This window comes from Petromyzon marinus, chromosome 24 (assembly GCF_048934315.1).
Source record: "Petromyzon marinus isolate PM22_M1 ecotype Great Lakes invasive population chromosome 24, UKy_Petmar_22M1.pri1.0, whole genome shotgun sequence".
Taxonomy (NCBI): domain Eukaryota; kingdom Metazoa; phylum Chordata; class Hyperoartia; order Petromyzontiformes; family Petromyzontidae; genus Petromyzon; species Petromyzon marinus.
The window spans coordinates 10,019,283-10,037,402 of NC_133690.1; the positions used below are offsets into that span (position 1 = coordinate 10,019,283).

An 18,120-nucleotide genomic window follows, 5' to 3' on the forward strand; every position below is an offset into this window, starting at 1 on the left:
GCCGATGTCCGCGTTGCTGGCCCTAGCTTTAGCTCTCAGCGACCCCTGGTGACCCCTGGTGTCACAATCTCCGAATGAAATCTCGACGCGAGGATTTTGACGCTGCCGCATCGCGTAACTTGCGTGCGTCGTTGGGTGATGCTTGAAGATTCTCCGATGCTGCGATTGCAATACCAGGAGTCCACATTTGCAAAGGGACTCCATGTTTACTTTCCACAAAGGTCTACTGAAAGTCTCGTTAATATTGTATGGTCGTGCAATTATATACATAGGAATCTCAAAGGTTAATATTCTTGGTTCTTTCGGTAAAGTCACGTAGAAGGGAAATAATAAAATAATAAATATTAAACAATAACACTCTCACGACGTTTCGATTGCAACACAAGCAATCATCATCAGGTGTGAAAAACCGCAGCATTTTTTTAATTATTTTATTATTTCCCTTCTACGTGACTTTACCGAAAGAACCAAGAATATGAATCCCTGCAGTCAAGAAAGCTTTAAATCGAAAAAAATATCAAAGGTCATTCTGCTTAATGTTGTAATCCAACTGTATGGGAATTGGAACATGAAAATCAGGCATGCATAAATTGAGCATTATACGAAATTAAACATTTACAAACGTAGATGTGAAAAGCACCGAAGGAAATCAAGGTGCAGGTTTCCATTGTGCATGCTGAAAGGTTTATTGAGGAGAGATGCTCTACAATTCTCACAGAGTCATCTTACACCCATTTTTTTTACATTTTCCGCTTGTATCTAATTGTGCTGTCATCATCATGTTATGAGATGAATCCAATGCGATCTTTCACAGAGGAGAGCATCCCTTTGTGTTGGAGAACAGACTGTGGAAGCGAATATTACAGAACTACTTCTGAGATCCCTTTAAGTGACCTCTGGCCCCACACAATAGAAGGAAACATTTTCCCACTCACTCTGACATTTAGAGTAATGTCTGTCACATGGCAGTGAAACTAATATTTTAATTCTTAGAGCTGGAATTTAGCGAAATCATGAAACTGCTCAATTTTACAGACGGATATAGTTTGCCATTCGGAAGTGATTTGCTGTGTGTAATCCCCGATCGAGTAATCCACATCTATTCGGATTTGGCGAAATTTGAATCGTGACGTCATGGGATCTATAAGGTCCACCGCGGCACAGACGGAAGCGTAAGTATTTTACGGTCGATACACCTGCAGCGGGGGGGGGGGGGGGGCAGCCTAAACCACGAGCCTCCATGACAACGAGCGGCGAACGCGCCACTACCGGGCCATGTCCGCCACCCCCCCCTCCGCCGACGCGGGGCTGGGAGGGATGAGTAGCCGCGTGGTGAGTGACTGGCGGCTCGCGTGTCTGCTGCTCACCCTCTCACCCAGGCTGCGGTGATGGCCGGGGCAAGATCCTCCAGCGTTTCCCCGCCAAGGAGTGGGAGGACGCGCCGTTCCCGCAGGGCCTCGAGCTGGTGGGTGCCTCGTTCTCTCTCGAGCGCCGTGTTTTAGCCTCTCACTTTGTGTGAACTGCTTTTTGTGTTTTAGTTTGTTGTCCTTCTCCCGCACCTCCAATTAGCACGGTTGGCTACGTACGGTGTGAAAGAAGTTCAATATACATACAAGCAAAGGGCGCCGTGGTAGCGAGATGTTAACTACCTCGCCCGCTATACAGGAGGTCGTGCGTTCGATCCCGACCCTGATGCCTGTATCTTTGGAATTCGCATGTTCTCCCCATGGTCGCATGGATTTTTCGCCGGATCCTCCGGTTTCTACCGCTGCTATAAATTTCCACGTGATAAGCCACTTTGTTTAGCTGTCATTTGTGGCCAGGTCGCTTCTGAAAAAGAGCTACATGGCTCAGTGCGGCCTTACCTGGTAAAATAAAAAGTTTGGTTTTAGTTCGTATTTGGTCATCGTTTGTTGGTTTGTTGTGTGCACCGTCTGTTCAATACTGTCATTGTTTTTTTTTTACACTGTTGGCAATGCAATGATTACCTTACTGAGTAATTATATCAGGTAGCCCTTTGTCCTGGCACCTCGAGATGTGGTGTGTGAGAGGTGCAGTATAAATAATACATGATGATGATAATCTTGCAGATGAAAATCGCATGAAGTTGACCTCGAGGCTCAAGGGGCTGCTGATATTAGCTCAGCGACTCTTGAACTGAGTTTGAGTCTGGGGCTCAGACGCCCATGACTAAACCAGGTTCTCAAGTAGAACTAAACCAGGTTCTCAAGTAGAACGATTTGATGGTCTCGGCCTGGTCACCAATAGCTGCACGACAAAATCCCATCACGCTACGTATGGTGCGAAAGAAGTTCCACATACATACATTTGGTTTTCAATCAACATTGCATATTTCAAGCTTTCAGCACTAAAATATGTATTGGTTGTCCTGCCAAGAGATGAACATCTCTATGATACCACCATCCGCAGACCGCTCAACGAGGGATGATGTTACACTGTTTTGATGGTGATTTGAAGCTTTCGTGACTGCAGGAATCCATACTCTTTGGTGCTTTCGGTTAAGTAACGTAGGTAGAAAATAAAATCAATCGCGTCGTTTCGGGCACAGCAAACCTTTTAAAGCAGTCTGCCTCAGCAGCAGACCATGCTTTCCCACCTGATGACGGACGGTTGTGTTGCGCCTGAAACGTCGTGATTTATTTTATTTTATACCTACGTTACTTTACCGAAAGAACCAAAGAGTGTGTTTTGATGGTGTTACAACTGCTTTCCCGCAAGTGTTCATTGGGAGAATGTCACGGCGCCAGAGTCATATTAAAGAGAGAGGCAAACAGTTATAAATAAGCAGGTTCCCTCCATCAGACCTGGGCAATTTGAGTGACTTCAAGGATCGATGTTCCTGTATTTCGCTTGCATTGTTTTGCGTCTGCACATGTGCTTACTTGTTGCGCACATGTGCATTCGTGTGTGTGTGTGTGTGCGAACGCATGCGCATGTCTCTGTACGTGCGTATGTTTGTGCATTTCCGCGTGCTTATGTGTGTTTTTTTTATTTTGTGTTGTTTGCGTGAGTGTGCGCATGCTGTTTGTGTGCATGCGAATGTGTGTATGCACGCGGTTGAGTGCATATGTGTGTGTAGCCTGCCACCAGTGGTGTAATGACATCACCACCACTTAGTGCCAAGTGGCAGCTGTTGTTCTTGTTCAGGGCTCAAATCCACCGGCCGCCCTGATTATTACTGCCGGTGTGAAAACCATAACAGTGCTATGCCCCCTCTGCTTCACAGCAGGTGTTAAAGATCACCTGGCGTCATTCGCAAGAGTAGGCCATTGTGTGCTGACGTTGAGGATCCAAATTTGCCATGTTAAAAAAACGACACCACAAATTACTATCCGCAGCAATCATCGCCCCCATGCTGGTAGACTAATGCCCCTGGTCACTCTTGCAAATGAGACTCTCCTGGTGTCGTGAGTTCTCGCCTGGTTAAACGACACAAACTTGCAGCTTCTCGCCGTCGTCGCTGTGCGTGCCTGCGTGCAGTTCTGCCAGCCGAGCGGATGGAAAACGAGCACCGAGAGGGTTCCGCCCTCGTTCTTCGTGGTGGTGCTGACGGACATCAACTCGGAGAGGCACTACTGTGCCTGCCTCACCTTCCAGGAGCCCTTCCTCGAGCCCAGTGTGAGTGCTCTTCCAATAGTTCAGCCCCAAGGGCGCTGCGGTGGCGAGGTGTCAACGACCTCGCCTGGTATACAGGAGGGTCGTGGGTTCCGATCCCCGACCCTGACGTCTGTATGTTTGGAGTTTGCGTGTGTCTCTCTCTCTCTCCCCGTGGTCGCGTGGATTTTTCTCTGGGTCCTCCGGTTTTTTCCCTCCACATCTAGAGTCATGCGTTTCACGTATTTGGCTGCTATAAATTTCCACGTGATAAGCCATTTCGATGAGGTTTCATTTGTGGCAAGGTCGCTCCTGAAAAAGAGCTGTATCGCTCAGTGGATCGTACCTGGTAAAAATAAAAAAATAAAAATGTATCAGTTTAAAAAATAATGTTGCGTGGGTACATTTGTTCATAACCCAATGTAAAGAAAAATCTGAACCTGGATTAAAATGTTGCGCGCATTTGGCCGGCCATCTCTTCATCACGAGCAGGGATGGATGATGGCTGATGGTCAAGGATAATGACAGAGTGGCTACCACAGGATGGAACGCATCTGGGAGGACGTCCACCGAGGAATATGCGGCAGTGAAATCGGCTCGTTTGCCGGTGCCAGGTGGAACGCTGCATCGCAGGATCCACGAGAGATGGCCACGACTTGGGGGGAGGCCTTCATCCAGCAGTGGATTGATCATGGCTGATGTTGAGCGCCAGTTGACCGACAGTCCGTGGGGCGATGAGACTCTTGTCTTGTCTCGTGTTTTGTGTGAGTCTAGGCGGGGAAGACGTCAGATGACAGTGATGGAGAGGAGGAGGAGCAAGAGGAAGTGGATGACACAGGTCTCGTGAAGCCGGCCCAAGTGTTTGCTCCCAAGAGCCTTGTCCTGGTATCACGACGGGACTGCACCGAAATATTCAGGGTTAGTAGTCCCTCGTAATTCGTTCCTCGATAAAATGTGCATCTCCTTTTGAACGGCGTTCATTGTTGACGCAGCTCATGCTGTCGACACCGTCTCTCGCGGGACGATAACACGTCGTTGCTGAACCCTCGCAGTGAGAGCTCTCACATCACAGTGCGTCAGGAGATGGTTCCCCCGTAGATGATGTTACAGAACTATGTCCGCAGTCACTTCAATCGAGGTTTTTTGTCGGCAGTATTTTTTTTAATTTTAGTCTATCGCCTTAGACTGGATTTATTTTAGTAATTCTATTAGTTTAGTTCGACTAAAGCAGTCAGACATTTAGCCAAACATCATCATAATTCTTTGGTATAAGGTGGGCCAATTCTCTTCCACCCAATTGAATCTGATCAGCCCTATATTATCAGTGAACTCAGTAAATCTTCTTAATATAAATATACCACAACATTTTTTGCAGTTTTGGTTTCTCTCAGCTCCCCACTGTTTTCATTCACGTAGCTAAACTATCTTGGTCCGGCGCCTTCATCCAAACTCGTTACTTTCGTTTCCTCACAGTCGATCGCTTTTTTGGCCTTTGGGTCGTCAGTCGTAGTCATCGTCGTGCTCGGCGATTTCCATTCGCTCGCTGATCGATCCATGAACGGAAATGAACCACCGAGGCGGCCACACACAAAAGGGCCCGCAATTCGTGCGCCCTCTTAAGGGGGTGTCCCGCGGCGTGTCGTGTTAAAGCCTCTTGGGTGAATCTTGACTTAAAGCTTTCGTGGCTGCAGGAATTCATATCCTTGGGTCTTTCGGTAAAGTCACGTAGGTAGTTTGAAAGACAATAACAAAAAACTACTTGGATGGTCGTCTCCGTCTCTCGCGCTCGTGCAGAACTGCCTGGGGCTGCTGTACACGGCGCACACGGACAGCCTGCGCGTACCCTTGGAGACGCTCGTGGGGAACCTGCTGTCATGTGTGGTGCCCACGGCAGGCGGAGCGCAGGTAACCAGGAACCCCGCCCCCCCCCCAACTGAGTTTGGGAGACCCCACTGAAAAACGGCCAACGCTCATGCACAGCCTCTTTTTTTGTCAATCCGCTGCTGGATCGAGGGCCCGGCGGCGGTGACGATGCACGCCTGCAATCCAGCACTGTGGAGGGCGAGGGCTGGTGGATCGCACAAATGTTGCACAACTTCCTTCACGCGTTGCGTTCTAGAATGTCACGCCCCTGGCTTTCTTGGAGAAGCCGGCACAGCAAAAATTCGTATTCCACTTCTTCCGCCTGTATGGGATATAGTGTTTCTCCCTCGCACGCGTGGGTTATCTCTGGGTGCTCCGGTTTCCACCCACATGCAAGCGCTCGTTAATTGGCTGAAAACACCTTAATATATAGAGAACCGCAGAGCTTGGATAATTTTTGGGCCCGGCTCATCGCGTGGCTGGCCTTCTTGCTCGTTTGTCGTTCCCCGCGCCTCTGAGTCGTTCTCTCTGTACGAGAGCGAGCGAACACTGAGTGCCTTACAATTTGAAAGTAATAAAAAGCCTTCCCCACGCCCTGCAGGTCGTGGGGTTTTGACCATACTTCGCCTCGCTTGTCGATTGTCCGATTGGTGAAGGTGGGCAACATAGATGCGGGGGATAGAGACGTTCAGTGCAGCAATGGATGCATGCTGCACTGCAGACGACAACATCCTGCTATGCATCGTAGCGACCCATCCGAACACAAAACAGTCTCGACTCTCAACCCTGGAAATTACAATTACAGTCATACCCCGGATTTTGTTGGGGATGCATTCGTGAAAGGTACAACGAATATTGAAACGACATAAAGCAAAGCATATTTGCAAAATTGTCAAAATACTCTATGCACGTAATGTTTTGTACCCTACAGTACAGTACATTATGCACGACGCAAAGTAGTTCATGTGCAGGGTAGGTGGAGCCGAAGGCTGAGAGGCGACAGGATAACGAGAAAGGACAGAACACGCTGGCAGCGACGTAAGTGTGGGGTTGAGGCGACGTATTTGCGAAATGACGTGAAAGGGGGAGACGTCAATCAGGATATTACTGTACAACGTTATTGCGGTTCACTGAAAATGAAACGATCACAGTTCTAGTTGACCCTGTGTCTGGCTATTGTATGCCGATGATGCTGATGACGAGCTGTGTGCTTGCAGAAACTCTTCTCGCTGGGGGCGGGAGACAGGCAGGTCATCCAGGCGCCACTCAACGACACCCTCCCCATCACCGGGAGCAGCGTCGCCATTCTTTTCCGGCAGCTTGGTAACGACCCCTCCAAGTCACCGGTGTCCGAGCAGAACCAGGACGAGGGGTCACCATGGCCAGTGCGGTTGATTGCTATTGTTTACGTGTTACGCCTGTTTACCCGGCAAAGCCTTACGGAGAGTTTTCTGGCTTTTTTTTTGGAAGGGTCCTGCCAACTTTCTGTGGTCGGGTGGCGATGATTGCTATGTGTGTGTAGTCACAATAGAGTAATGCGTGGTGTCATTTTCAAATTTGGCAAATTGGGATCATGACACCGGCACACGATAGCCTACTACCTTGCGAATGGCGTCACGAGGTCTTTAACGTCCACTGTGAAGCAGGTGGTTCGTATCTTCACGGTTAATGCACACACAGCACTATTCATCAGGGGGCCAGTTGTTGGTTGCCACCACACTCGTCGTAATGCCCTTCCATTTTGGCTCCCGGTTGCAGAACAAATAATTTATAAGGTTGTACTCATTGCACACACACAAAGTGCTTGTCGCAAATGAACCACAATACCTTGCTGATCTCATCAAGGAGCATAAACCATCGCACAAACTCCAGTCATTCTCGCAGCGGCTTTTGGCCAGCCATCGAACTAAGATGGTCACCGCATTGCGTGCCTTCAAATCAACTTCTGCGGCCGTCTGGAACACTCTTCCTTACGATGTTGGGAGGCACTGTTCAATCTAGATTGAAAACGAATTTCTTTATGACTGCTTTTTGTGTTTAGTTTGTTGTCCTTCCCTGCACCTCCAATTAGCACGGTTGGCTACGTAGGGTGCAAAAGAAGTTCAACATATGTATATACATTTGCCAGGTCAAACAACTCTTGCACAGTCAGTGCTGTACTTGCCAAGGGTCCGCCCTTACAGTCTTATCACCACCACCACCATCTGGCTCTAGCACTTCCTCTTGCTTTCCTACCTCTGGGTGCCCACGTGGCAGTCTTAGGAATCTGCTCTTCTCCATCCTGCCACATGGCCCATCACGACCTTTACTTCCTCATTACATCTGCATTACTCTCCTGACATGTTCCATTCTTACTATACACATTGCATACCCCTTATACCACTCTGACATTCAGAGCAACGTCCGCTGTCACCTCCTCAAGGACTATAAGCATTTGTGTTCCAGTGGCTTTCTTAAAGTCCAGCTCTCTGACCTACACAGTAGGAGAGACGCGCATAACGACTTGCGTATCATCAAGATCATAGCAACCAGTTACATTGATGTTGCCACTTCTCACCATCGCTTACCTTCCTTTGGCCAGATCACTGCACGTGTCGCCCGTCTGCGTGTACTTAGTTCTGTGTGGAGCTGTGCTGAGTGGGCTCGACTAACAATTGTAAGGGCATGAGTTCAAATCCCAGCCAGAGGTCAAGGTCTGTCAGTTTATTATCTAGAGAACTCATCAGTGACGGGTCTGTCAGTCTATTGTGCAAAGATGCCATCAGACCATTCTGCCAGTGTATTGTCCCCATGGGACACCACGGGTAGTAGACCAGTGTCTCAGTGCTTTGTCCAGAGATCCCCATCAGACACCTGTCTTTTGACACCTGATGCCACTTTATCGCAAGCCCACAGAGGAGATGACAGGCCTTTGCTGCGGGAATGTGAGATTTCCACCACTGGCGGAGGATCACCAACAGAGATGATCACCAATGCCATTGCTCACTTGAGGAGGGAGGAACTCTGTCCTTTGCACCGGTCTGCCGTGTCAGAATTTCAGTGGGCTCGATCGTGACCCTGACGTCTCTTTCCTTACCATGTAGCCCCGCAAGCCATGTGACAACCGGCCCGTGCACAATGGTCATCCATCCAAGCACACTCCAGGCTCAAAACTGCTTAGCTGCTGAGATCAGATGACAATCGGGGGCATTCCAGGTGATTTTGTCAGAGGCTTGATTTATACGGGAAAGTTCATTCACCACGGTGGCAAGGTGTTAACTACCTCGCCTGGTATACAGGAGGTCGTGGGTTTGATCCCGAACCTGATGCCCGTATATTTGGAATTCGCATGTTCTCCCCGTGGTCGCATGGGTTTTTCGCCGGATCCTTCGGTTTTTTTCCCCTCTGTGTTTATAAAAATGCATTTTGGAATATGTGGCTGCTATAGATTTCCACGTGATAAGCCACCTCGCCGAGCTATCATTTGTGGCCAGGTCACTTCTGAAATAGAGCTGTGTAGCTCAGTGGGCCTTACCTGGTAAAATAAAAAAAGTAGTTTTAGTTTATAGAAGGCGCGCCCGGGAATTGACGGAGCTGACTGGTGGAAACTCGACGCTCGCCACAGCATTGTGCCAGCTCTTGGAAAATCTCGGACGTCCCGTTTTTGTTGTGACGTTTTCGCAAGCCGTCGCACGGCCAAGCCTTTTGCTATCTTGGGCCGACGTCCTATGAACTCAATATCCGATCAGGTCAGAGCGCTTTTGTAGCGGTGACTGCAGACGCCAAGTCTAAGCCCCTTGTCTCGTTCCAATCAAAGCAACGCCTGCCTTTGCTGTACTGCTGACGTAGGCTGCAACGGTGACTGAAGCCGTTGTCCTTGTCAGCAAGTATTGCCTTGCAGCAGTTTGGTTCACAGGCATTGCCTCACGGTCGGCAGCAGGCATTCAAGAAAGGACAGTTTGGGTAATTTGACAGTAGTCTCACCGACTTGTCTCTGATGGGGTCTCTCGACAATAGATTGACAGACCGGTCTCTGATGGGGTCTCTAGACAATAGAGTGACAGACCGGTCTCTGATGGGGTCTCTAGACAATAGAGTGACAGACCGGTCTCTGATGGGGTCTCTAGACAATAGACTGACAGATCGGTCTCTGATGGGGTCTCTAGACAATAGAGTGACAGACCGGTCTCTGATGGGGTCTCTAGACAATAGATTGACAGACCGGTCTCTGATGGGGTCTCTAGACAATAGAGTGACAGACCGGTCTCTGATGGGGTCTTGAGACAATAGACTGACAGACCGGTCTCTGATGGGGTCTCTAGACAATAGAGGTGAATTTATGAACTTGTTCAGATTTTCATTATGGCTTCATGACGACTGGAGTGAGGAAAGCCCTTCTGTTGACAATAGACTGTTGGACCAGTCTGACATTGTCGTTAGACTAGAGGTGGAATAATTTGCTCCCCCACTCCCGCCCCCCCCCCGCCCCAGCGATTGGATATGAAAGCCCACAATGCCAAGGTCGTGAATCGATCCAAGGGTATTTTATTTTACCACTCGTGGCTGCAGGGTTCACGTGAAACCATCACATGCGGTGGTCGCAATGTGCCCGGTTTACTACGGTGTGCCATGCCGGCACTTCTCAGAGCACCACGCTTGTGTGTTCTCGACACTTTTCAGACCCGTTTCTCTTCTTGAACTGTGATTTATTTATGTTTTTGCCAGAGAGGGGAAATATCAGTGAATATGGGCTGCAGGACGAATAGGATTAATACTGCAACTGCTAACTTCATATTCACACCACCGATTGCATACAATATATACAAATTATTGTGTGTCTTTATCCTTTATATGCTTCTCCTCCATGTGTTTCTCTACCACACCACCGATTAGCACGATTGGCTTCGTACGGTGCGAAAGAAGTTCAACATACATACGCCATGTGAGGGTGTGGCAGTGCAGTAGTTAGTGCGATGCGTTACGAACCTGGCGACCTGAGTTTGATTCCCGCTGATTGCCAAAACCAGCGACGATTATCTGAATCGGTCTTGGAACTTTCTCAGGTCATCTAAGCCTCAAATGAGTACCAGGCATCGTGTTTAAATATCGCTGCTAGGGAGACAGAGGTGGTACGGTGTGCTCCTGGCCACCCACCCCCTTGTATACTGTGCCGGCATTCTTAGGTGCTCGTTCAAAACACTTGGCCCAACAGCCTGTCAAGGCTACAAGGAGTATCTTTGTCGATTTGTGTCTCTAGCTTAAGCGCACCCAGCCACGTGCTTGTATCCCGTGTGTGTGTGTGTGGGGGTCGTTATCCACTGCGTGAATGCTGCCTTTGACCAGGGATACGTCATGTCCTCAACCTCTTCTGTGCCGCCGTCACGGAGCACAAGGTGCTGTTCCACTCGAGCAGCTACCAGCGGCTGAGCGATGCGTGCCGCGCCATGCTGGCGCTCATGTTCCCGCTCAAGTACAGGTCAGCCGCGCGGCGAGGTCTGTGCATGTGTGTATGTACGTTGAACTTCTTTTGCGCCGCACACAGCCAGCCATGTGGCTGGCTGGCCCGGTGGTTCGGAATGGCCCGAGTATTCTCAATCATGCCTTGGCGGCTCTGGTTTGGCCTCCTGACGCACCTCCGCTCGGGCCTGAGCCGCTCGGTTGCCTCCCGAGGACGTGTGAAGCGGCTCGGCCATGGCTTGGCTCAGGCTCGGTTCGTGGAAATCCTGAGCACGGCTGGGATATTGCTTGGAGCCGGCTCAAGGGTAAGCTTGGCATTGTGAGCCGCCTCATTGGAGCCAGAGCCAAGCGTGAGCCGAGTGGGGACTAAGAATGCGATTCATCGATTACAATTGAATTGTTTTTTTTTTATCTTTTCCCCCACTATTTAATTAAATTGTGCTATCGATATTGTGTCATGAGAGTTGTGCTGTTGGTATTGTGTCGTGGCCACCCACCCCACCGTGCACCGTGTGCCGTGCCGGCCTTCATAGGTGCTCGCTAACAGCACTTGCCATAACAGTCTGTTAAAAGGCGATTGATTGTCTTTTTTGTTTGTTTCTGTATTTACAGCTACCCTTACATCCCAATCCTGCCAGCCCAGCTCCTGGAGGTGCTGAGCACGCCCACGCCGTTCATCATCGGTGTTCACTCCATGTTCATCAACCACCTGCCAGACCTGGTGAGACACACAGCATTGGTCCTTGAGCTGTCATTGGCCACAAATGGCTTATCGGTACAACCGAGAGTGGCAAACGCTAACAATGATTTTACTTAAGAAATGCATCTCGAGATCGCAACGATGTATGATATAAATGTCACCGTGCTTTGCTTTTCGCTATACAACGTTTATTTTTACGAGAAAAATGTTGTCCTGTGGTACGTTTGGCAAAGAATATTGTGAAGTGAAACATCTACGGCACATGTAAATAACAGGAAGTGCATCTACGAAACAGACGGTACGTACATTACTAAGCTCTGCGCCCATGGTGTGTAGTACTGTGCATGGTGAATATTGGTGGAATTCTCTGCCCCAGGTGGTACCAACAAAACCTCATGAGCTATACTCAAACGTCAACTGAAGTGACTTTAAACATAGTTCTGTGATGTCTGGCTACGTAAGCTACGATTGAAAATTGCCTTATCTCGTGACGTGGTTCCGGTTGCAGAATCTATTCTAATATTGTCGCTCAAAGTAGAATTTTGTGGTCGTAAAGTCCCCCCCAACAGTTCCCCCCCCCCCCCACCAACAACTCCCACAACGATCCAAATCAGCCCCCAAACCACCATTGTGTCCGGGTGGAAGGGGCGGCGTGGTCTAAAGAAGAATGGGCGATGTCAAAAAAGAGAAAGGCACCCTAAGACGAAAGTGTGAAGAGGTGGCACCTCATCAGGAAGGGGTGGAGCCTAAGGAGGAAGGGGGTGGGGCATAGAGAGGAAGGAGGCAGAACTTAAAGAGCACCGAGTGACACAGAGGTTGAACTACCCTGTTGATTATGGGAATTAAGGTAAATAATCAATTACACGGAGAAGGCAGCAAACCTTTAGTGCCACAGATGTGGCCACACTGGCAGGACTAGGCTATAAAGAAGGCTGTCTCTGGTGTAGGCCAATCAGTTTCAAATACAATGCAAGTATATATTATCAGAGCGTGTTTGTTTGAATGTTCACCACAAGTACTGTGTGTGGTTAATGCAAACTTGATGCCTTGCAAAATGTTTCTGTTTGGTGTTTGAACATCTTAACACATCCGGTTTTATTGCCAGAAAGGGTAAAACCTATTATTATTTTTTCATGCGGGCCCCAACTAGTTTGAATATATTTGGGGCAATTAAGAAAACAATTAAAATAATTCCCTAATGGCTGAGGTAAAGTTTTAATGACATCAATAAAATAAAATTGTCTTACTGCTCAATGAGTATTGGTGGCAGCACTTATCTCTGTTGGTAGCCAAACCTGTAGTGGAAATTCCACATTCATATGGCAGGGGACAGTTAAAAATTGGCTTACCACTGTCGACTTTTCACAAACTGGTACCTATTTGTTCAACCCGAAGGGACGATGACCTAAGTTGATCCCCAACCGGCACTTTCAATCATAACGTCCTGATTGTGAGCCGAGCGTTTGTACCACACCTCCCGTGGTGGCACTCATCTGGAGGCGGGGTTCTCGGATCACGCAGAGATCTAGCTGCAGACCGTGAGATGGTAATGAGATGGTGCCTTTGGAAGCAGGGGCGGAGCCAGGGGGGGTGACAGGGGTGACATTCTGCGTGTAAGTGTACGACACTCGGTCTGGCGGACCCCGTGCAACTGCATTGTCAGAGTGTGTCGCCAACCGATGGCGTCTAGCTCAACAGCCTGACTCTCTAATCATTCTTGAAATTAAAATTTGTTGAATGTCACCCCGGCCTGAAATCCTGGCTCCGCCCCTGTTTGGAAGGCAGTGCAGAAACTCAGTGTTGCACCTTACAGTTTCTCTCTGGCATGAAGGGTGCTTTCCCCTAATATGCGTGAGTTTTCTCTAGTCGATTTGATGTCCTCGCGCACACAAAACAAAATACCCAATATGGAATTGGTCAACAATCCTCGACAGGAACATCATGAAAATTATTCTTGAGACTCGGTGAGGCTTTTTATTTGTAAATATTTGTTTTTAGCCTTGTCCTGTGTTAAGCTTTGCTGTCACGTGGTGTAATGACGTCACGTTGGATGTTAATATTGACAGCACACTCCGACCCTTACTTTATTTACCTTCATCTTGTGGAAATTAATGACGTAATGTGTACCTCGGGGGGGGGGGATATGAACGTGTAGCTTTTGTACTGGGGGGGGGGGGCGGGGGGAGCAGGAAAGTCACACTGAGTTTCGAGACTTCATTTTTTAGGATGATCTTACTTCTAATGCTAAGCCAATTCAGTTTCGATTATCAGAAAGTGTTTTTTTTTTAATATTAGGATCGTTCTGGTTGCAGCTGTAAAATTAAACAAAAAAACAAAACCAGTACAAAAATATTATTTTAAATTCAATACAATGTTGACTCTGTTCAGGTGCAAGGAACATGAGCTGCCGCTTAGCAGCCGAGCGAGCTGGCTGCCGAACAGCTGTGTATTTGTCTTTGAGATCCTGACTCTGCAAATGTTGCTCCAAGAGTTTGTACGTGACCTTCACATGACCGTTGCCCTTGCTCGCGTTACAGAGTCAAAGTGATTTCTTGCTCATGTCGGCCTTAAGGCAGTGCTACTGTCCCGCTTACAGCCCTGAGCCGGTGGTAAGAAATTCTACATCCCTATGGCGGGAGGCGAGTTTAACCGTAGGACAACCGCCGATGTCGTCACCACAAAGTGGTACTCACTTTATCGACGGTGGAGGGATGATGGGCTGAGTCAACAACAACAAAAAATGGGATTTGACTTTCTGATATTGAGCTTCTCGCTCTTGCTGAGAGAGGTAGTGGAAATACTCGAGCCACATATGTGTGTGTGAGAACACAACACGTGAGCCCATTGATTTACCACATACTTACATATATGTTATATGCATTATGATTTGTATGCAATTGCGTAAAGTTTACTTCCTGTAAACAATTACTTGATGAGTAGGTCACAGCTAAACTGTGGGACACCTGACATAAGCATTAGAATCCACGGAGGTGATACGTTATGGAAATTCAAAGTCCCGATCCCCCTTCTGGGATCGGGCTGCTGCCACCATCCTAGAATCTCAGCCAGATCCAGAAGGCTGCTACTGTGCGAACAAAGTGGAACAAATGCTGACATCCAGAATAAACACGTAATTCGAGACCCAAACATCGCACCACCTGGCTTTGACATTCTTCCTCCTCGAATACACCACTGGTGTAACGGAACATTATCAACAGGCCGATGCACACATCTCCTTCATGAATGGAAAATTAAAGACAGGCCACAGGAGTACGATTGTGGTTATGCAACCAAAACTATGGAGCATGTAGTAAATTACTGTAGTGTGTGCTCCTGCAAAACTACACAAACTCTCTGCTGAAATCTTTCTGGTGGCTAGTAGACTTCGACATTGGCGTTTAGCTCCTAAACATATTGCTGCAATCAGTCAAACTTTTTTTATCATGTGGTGGTGGTGATGATGAAAGTTATTATTGTTTATATTCTTAGTTATTATTGAGATGATGATTATGATGGTGATCATGGTGTTTTTTTTAGATGAAAAGGGAAGACAATGATGTAATCAAGATGTTTAGTTGGTGGTGATCATTTGGAAAGTGATTTATAATGACGATGGCGATGCAGAGTACGATATCATGCTAATATGCCAATGATCTAGGTGATTATTGAGACGGTAATGAAGAAGATGATGAAGGTGATTATTGAGATGATAATGATCACATTAATCTGGTTGTTGAGATTATTGTGTTAATGATCATCCAGGTGATTGATGTGATGATGATGATGATAACAATAATGATGATAATCACAATGGCACTGATTATTCCTGCTTAAGTTGACATGATTGCGGCGAGTTTGGATAGAAGCCCAGTGGGTGCGGATTATGATGTTGTTCATTGTCAAAGTGGTGATTATTATTGATATAATTAAAGTTATGTATTATATTATTGTTATTGAGGTCACGATGATGGTAATGAATCTCACACTGACCCTGCCGGTTGTGTTGGTGATGTGCGGTGGTGTAGCGGTTAGCGCGCTGTGCTGTGAATCTGGCGACCCGAGTTCAAGTCCTGCTCATGGCCAACACCGGTGACGATTATCTGAACCAGTCCTGGGCCTTCCCTAGGTCAACTCGGCCTCAAATGAGTATCTGGTGCAATGTGTACACATCGCCACTTGGGATACAAAGGCGGCCGGGCATGGTGCTGGCAACCCACCCCCTCGTGTGCCTTGCTGACCTTCATATGTGCTACTCGCTAACAGCGCTTGCCCCAACAGTCTGCTAAGGCTGCTATACGGGTGGGGATTTTTGTCTTTGGTGTGCGTCGCAGCTGGACGTGATCGTAGTGGAGCTGGACGGAGGCACGGTGGCCGTTCCCGAATGCGTGCACCTCCCTCTACTGCCCGAGCCCCTGCTGCAACAAACCCTGACGGCGCTGTCCATGGTACTGACACCAAAACGACGATCCGCACACCCACGGTTCTGACCGGGTGTGACCCCAAGCGCGGGCTCGTTAGGGGTGGTGCTATTCGCCACTTCCTCTACCCCCGGTGATTCAGCGAGTCGGCAAGAATTGGACTCGTCCTGTGCCCCTTCCTCGCCTTCACAAAAGTGCACCGACAAGTATAGTGAAGTATGGTCAAGCAACCCACGACCAGCCCTCATGATCGACACAGCATGGGGAGGCCTTCATCCAGCAGTGGAATTTTTTTTATTCTTTACATACAAATAACATCCAAATTTACGCTTAACAAAAAAGCCAACATCCGACGCTATGAAGAACGGTCGTTGCCTGAAACGTCGCTTATTAAATATATATTTTTTTCAATTGAAGGCGAGAGTGTTATTGACGAACACGTGGCATTGTTTGGCTACTCGATCGAGTGCGCTGCTGCCAGCGCAGCAGCATCACCAAATAATTTGATTTGTGCACTTTCATCATTAGACGATTACAACAAGTAAAGATTTTTTTAAAAAAATTAGACCGGAAATACCAAAGGAGACTTAAAAACGAGGCAAATAAATAATCGGCTCTTGCATCAAACTGTGACCCCCGAATTGTGACAATTCATCAAGCAAACCTGTGGAGGGAGGAGCGAATCACTGCGTTCCTCGTGTGTGTATGTTGTCCCATGTTATTTTCTCAACGTCTTTGGCTCCCCGCCTTTACCAACTCACACTGACGAGCGCGTGATTAAGTACGGTTGAAAAACACCCACGACGTGCGTGGTGTGGGGAAGACCCTCGTCCAGCAGGGGATTGGCAACAGGGCTGCTGCTGCTGCACGCGTGCATTTGTATTCTTCTCGTTGCGTGGCGTTGATGGTGCGACAGAGCTCTGTAATAACGTGGAGCCTCGGTGTATCTATGTATTTATGTACAGTGAGGGAAAAAAGTATTTGATCCCCTGCTGATTTTGTACGTTTGCCCACTGACAAAGAAATTATGAGTCTTTCATTTTAATGGTAGGTTTATTTGAACAGAGACAGAATAACAACAACAAAATCCAGAAAAACGCATGTCAAAAATGTTATAAATTGATTTGCATTTTAATGAGGGAAGTAAGTATTTGACCCCTCTGCAAAACATGACTTAGTACTTGGTAGCAAAACCCTTGTTCGTAATCACAGAGGTCAGACGTTTCTTGTAGTTGGCCACCAGGTTTGCACACATCTCAGGAGGGATTTTGTCCCACTCCTCTTTGCAGATCTTCTCCAAGTCATTAAGGTTTCGAGGCTGACGTTTCCCAACTCGAACCTTCAGCTCCCTCCACAGATTTTCTATGGGATTAAGGTCTGGAGACTGACTAGGCCACTCCAGGACCTTAATGTGCTTCTTCTTGAGCCACTCCTTTGTTGCCTTGGCCGTGTGTTTTGGGTCATTGTCATGCTGGAATACCCATCCACGACCCATTTTCAATGCCATGGCTGAGGGAAGGAGATTCTCACCCAAGATTTGACAGTACATGGCCCCATCCATCGTCCCTTTGATTCGGTGAAGTTGTCCTGTCCCCTTAGCAGAAAAACACCCCCAAAGCATAATGTTTCCACCTCCATATATGACGGTGGGGATGGTGTTCTTGGGGGCATAGGCAGCATTCTTCCTCCTCCAAACATGGCGAGTTGAGTTGATGCCAAAGAGCTCTATTTTGGTCTCATCTGACCACAACACTTTCACCCAGTTGTCCTCTGAATCATTCAGATGTTCATTGGCAAACTTCAGACGGGCATGTATATGTGCTTTCTTGAGCAGGGGGACCTTGCGGGCGCTGCAGGATTTCAATCCTTCACGGCGTAGTGTGTTACCAATTGTTTTCTTGGTGACTATGGTCACAGCTGCCTTGAGATCATTGACAAGATCCTCCCGTGTAGTTCTGGGCTGATTCCTCACCGTTCTCATGATCATTGCAACTCCACGAGGTGAGATCTTGCATGGAGCCCCAGGCCGAGGGAGATTGACACTTCTTTTGTGTTTCTTCCATTTGAGAATAATCGCACCAACTGTTG

At 47.9% G+C, this 18,120-nt stretch overlaps 1 protein-coding gene across 1 annotated transcript in view; it reads left to right on the plus strand.

Annotated features, from left to right (window-relative positions):
• Positions 1 to 18,120, plus strand: part of LOC116945525 (myotubularin-related protein 5-like) — a 104,049-nt gene that overhangs the window by 41,883 nt on the left and 44,046 nt on the right. Inside the window, exons 2-9 of the mRNA XM_032959889.2 lie at positions 1,380 to 1,465; positions 3,502 to 3,639; positions 4,390 to 4,533; positions 5,410 to 5,520; positions 6,696 to 6,801; positions 10,801 to 10,933; positions 11,527 to 11,635; positions 15,946 to 16,059. Of these exons, the coding sequence (XP_032815780.2) occupies positions 1,380 to 1,465; positions 3,502 to 3,639; positions 4,390 to 4,533; positions 5,410 to 5,520; positions 6,696 to 6,801; positions 10,801 to 10,933; positions 11,527 to 11,635; positions 15,946 to 16,059 (941 nt within the window). The remainder of the gene's footprint in view (positions 1 to 1,379; positions 1,466 to 3,501; positions 3,640 to 4,389; positions 4,534 to 5,409; positions 5,521 to 6,695; positions 6,802 to 10,800; positions 10,934 to 11,526; positions 11,636 to 15,945; positions 16,060 to 18,120) is intronic.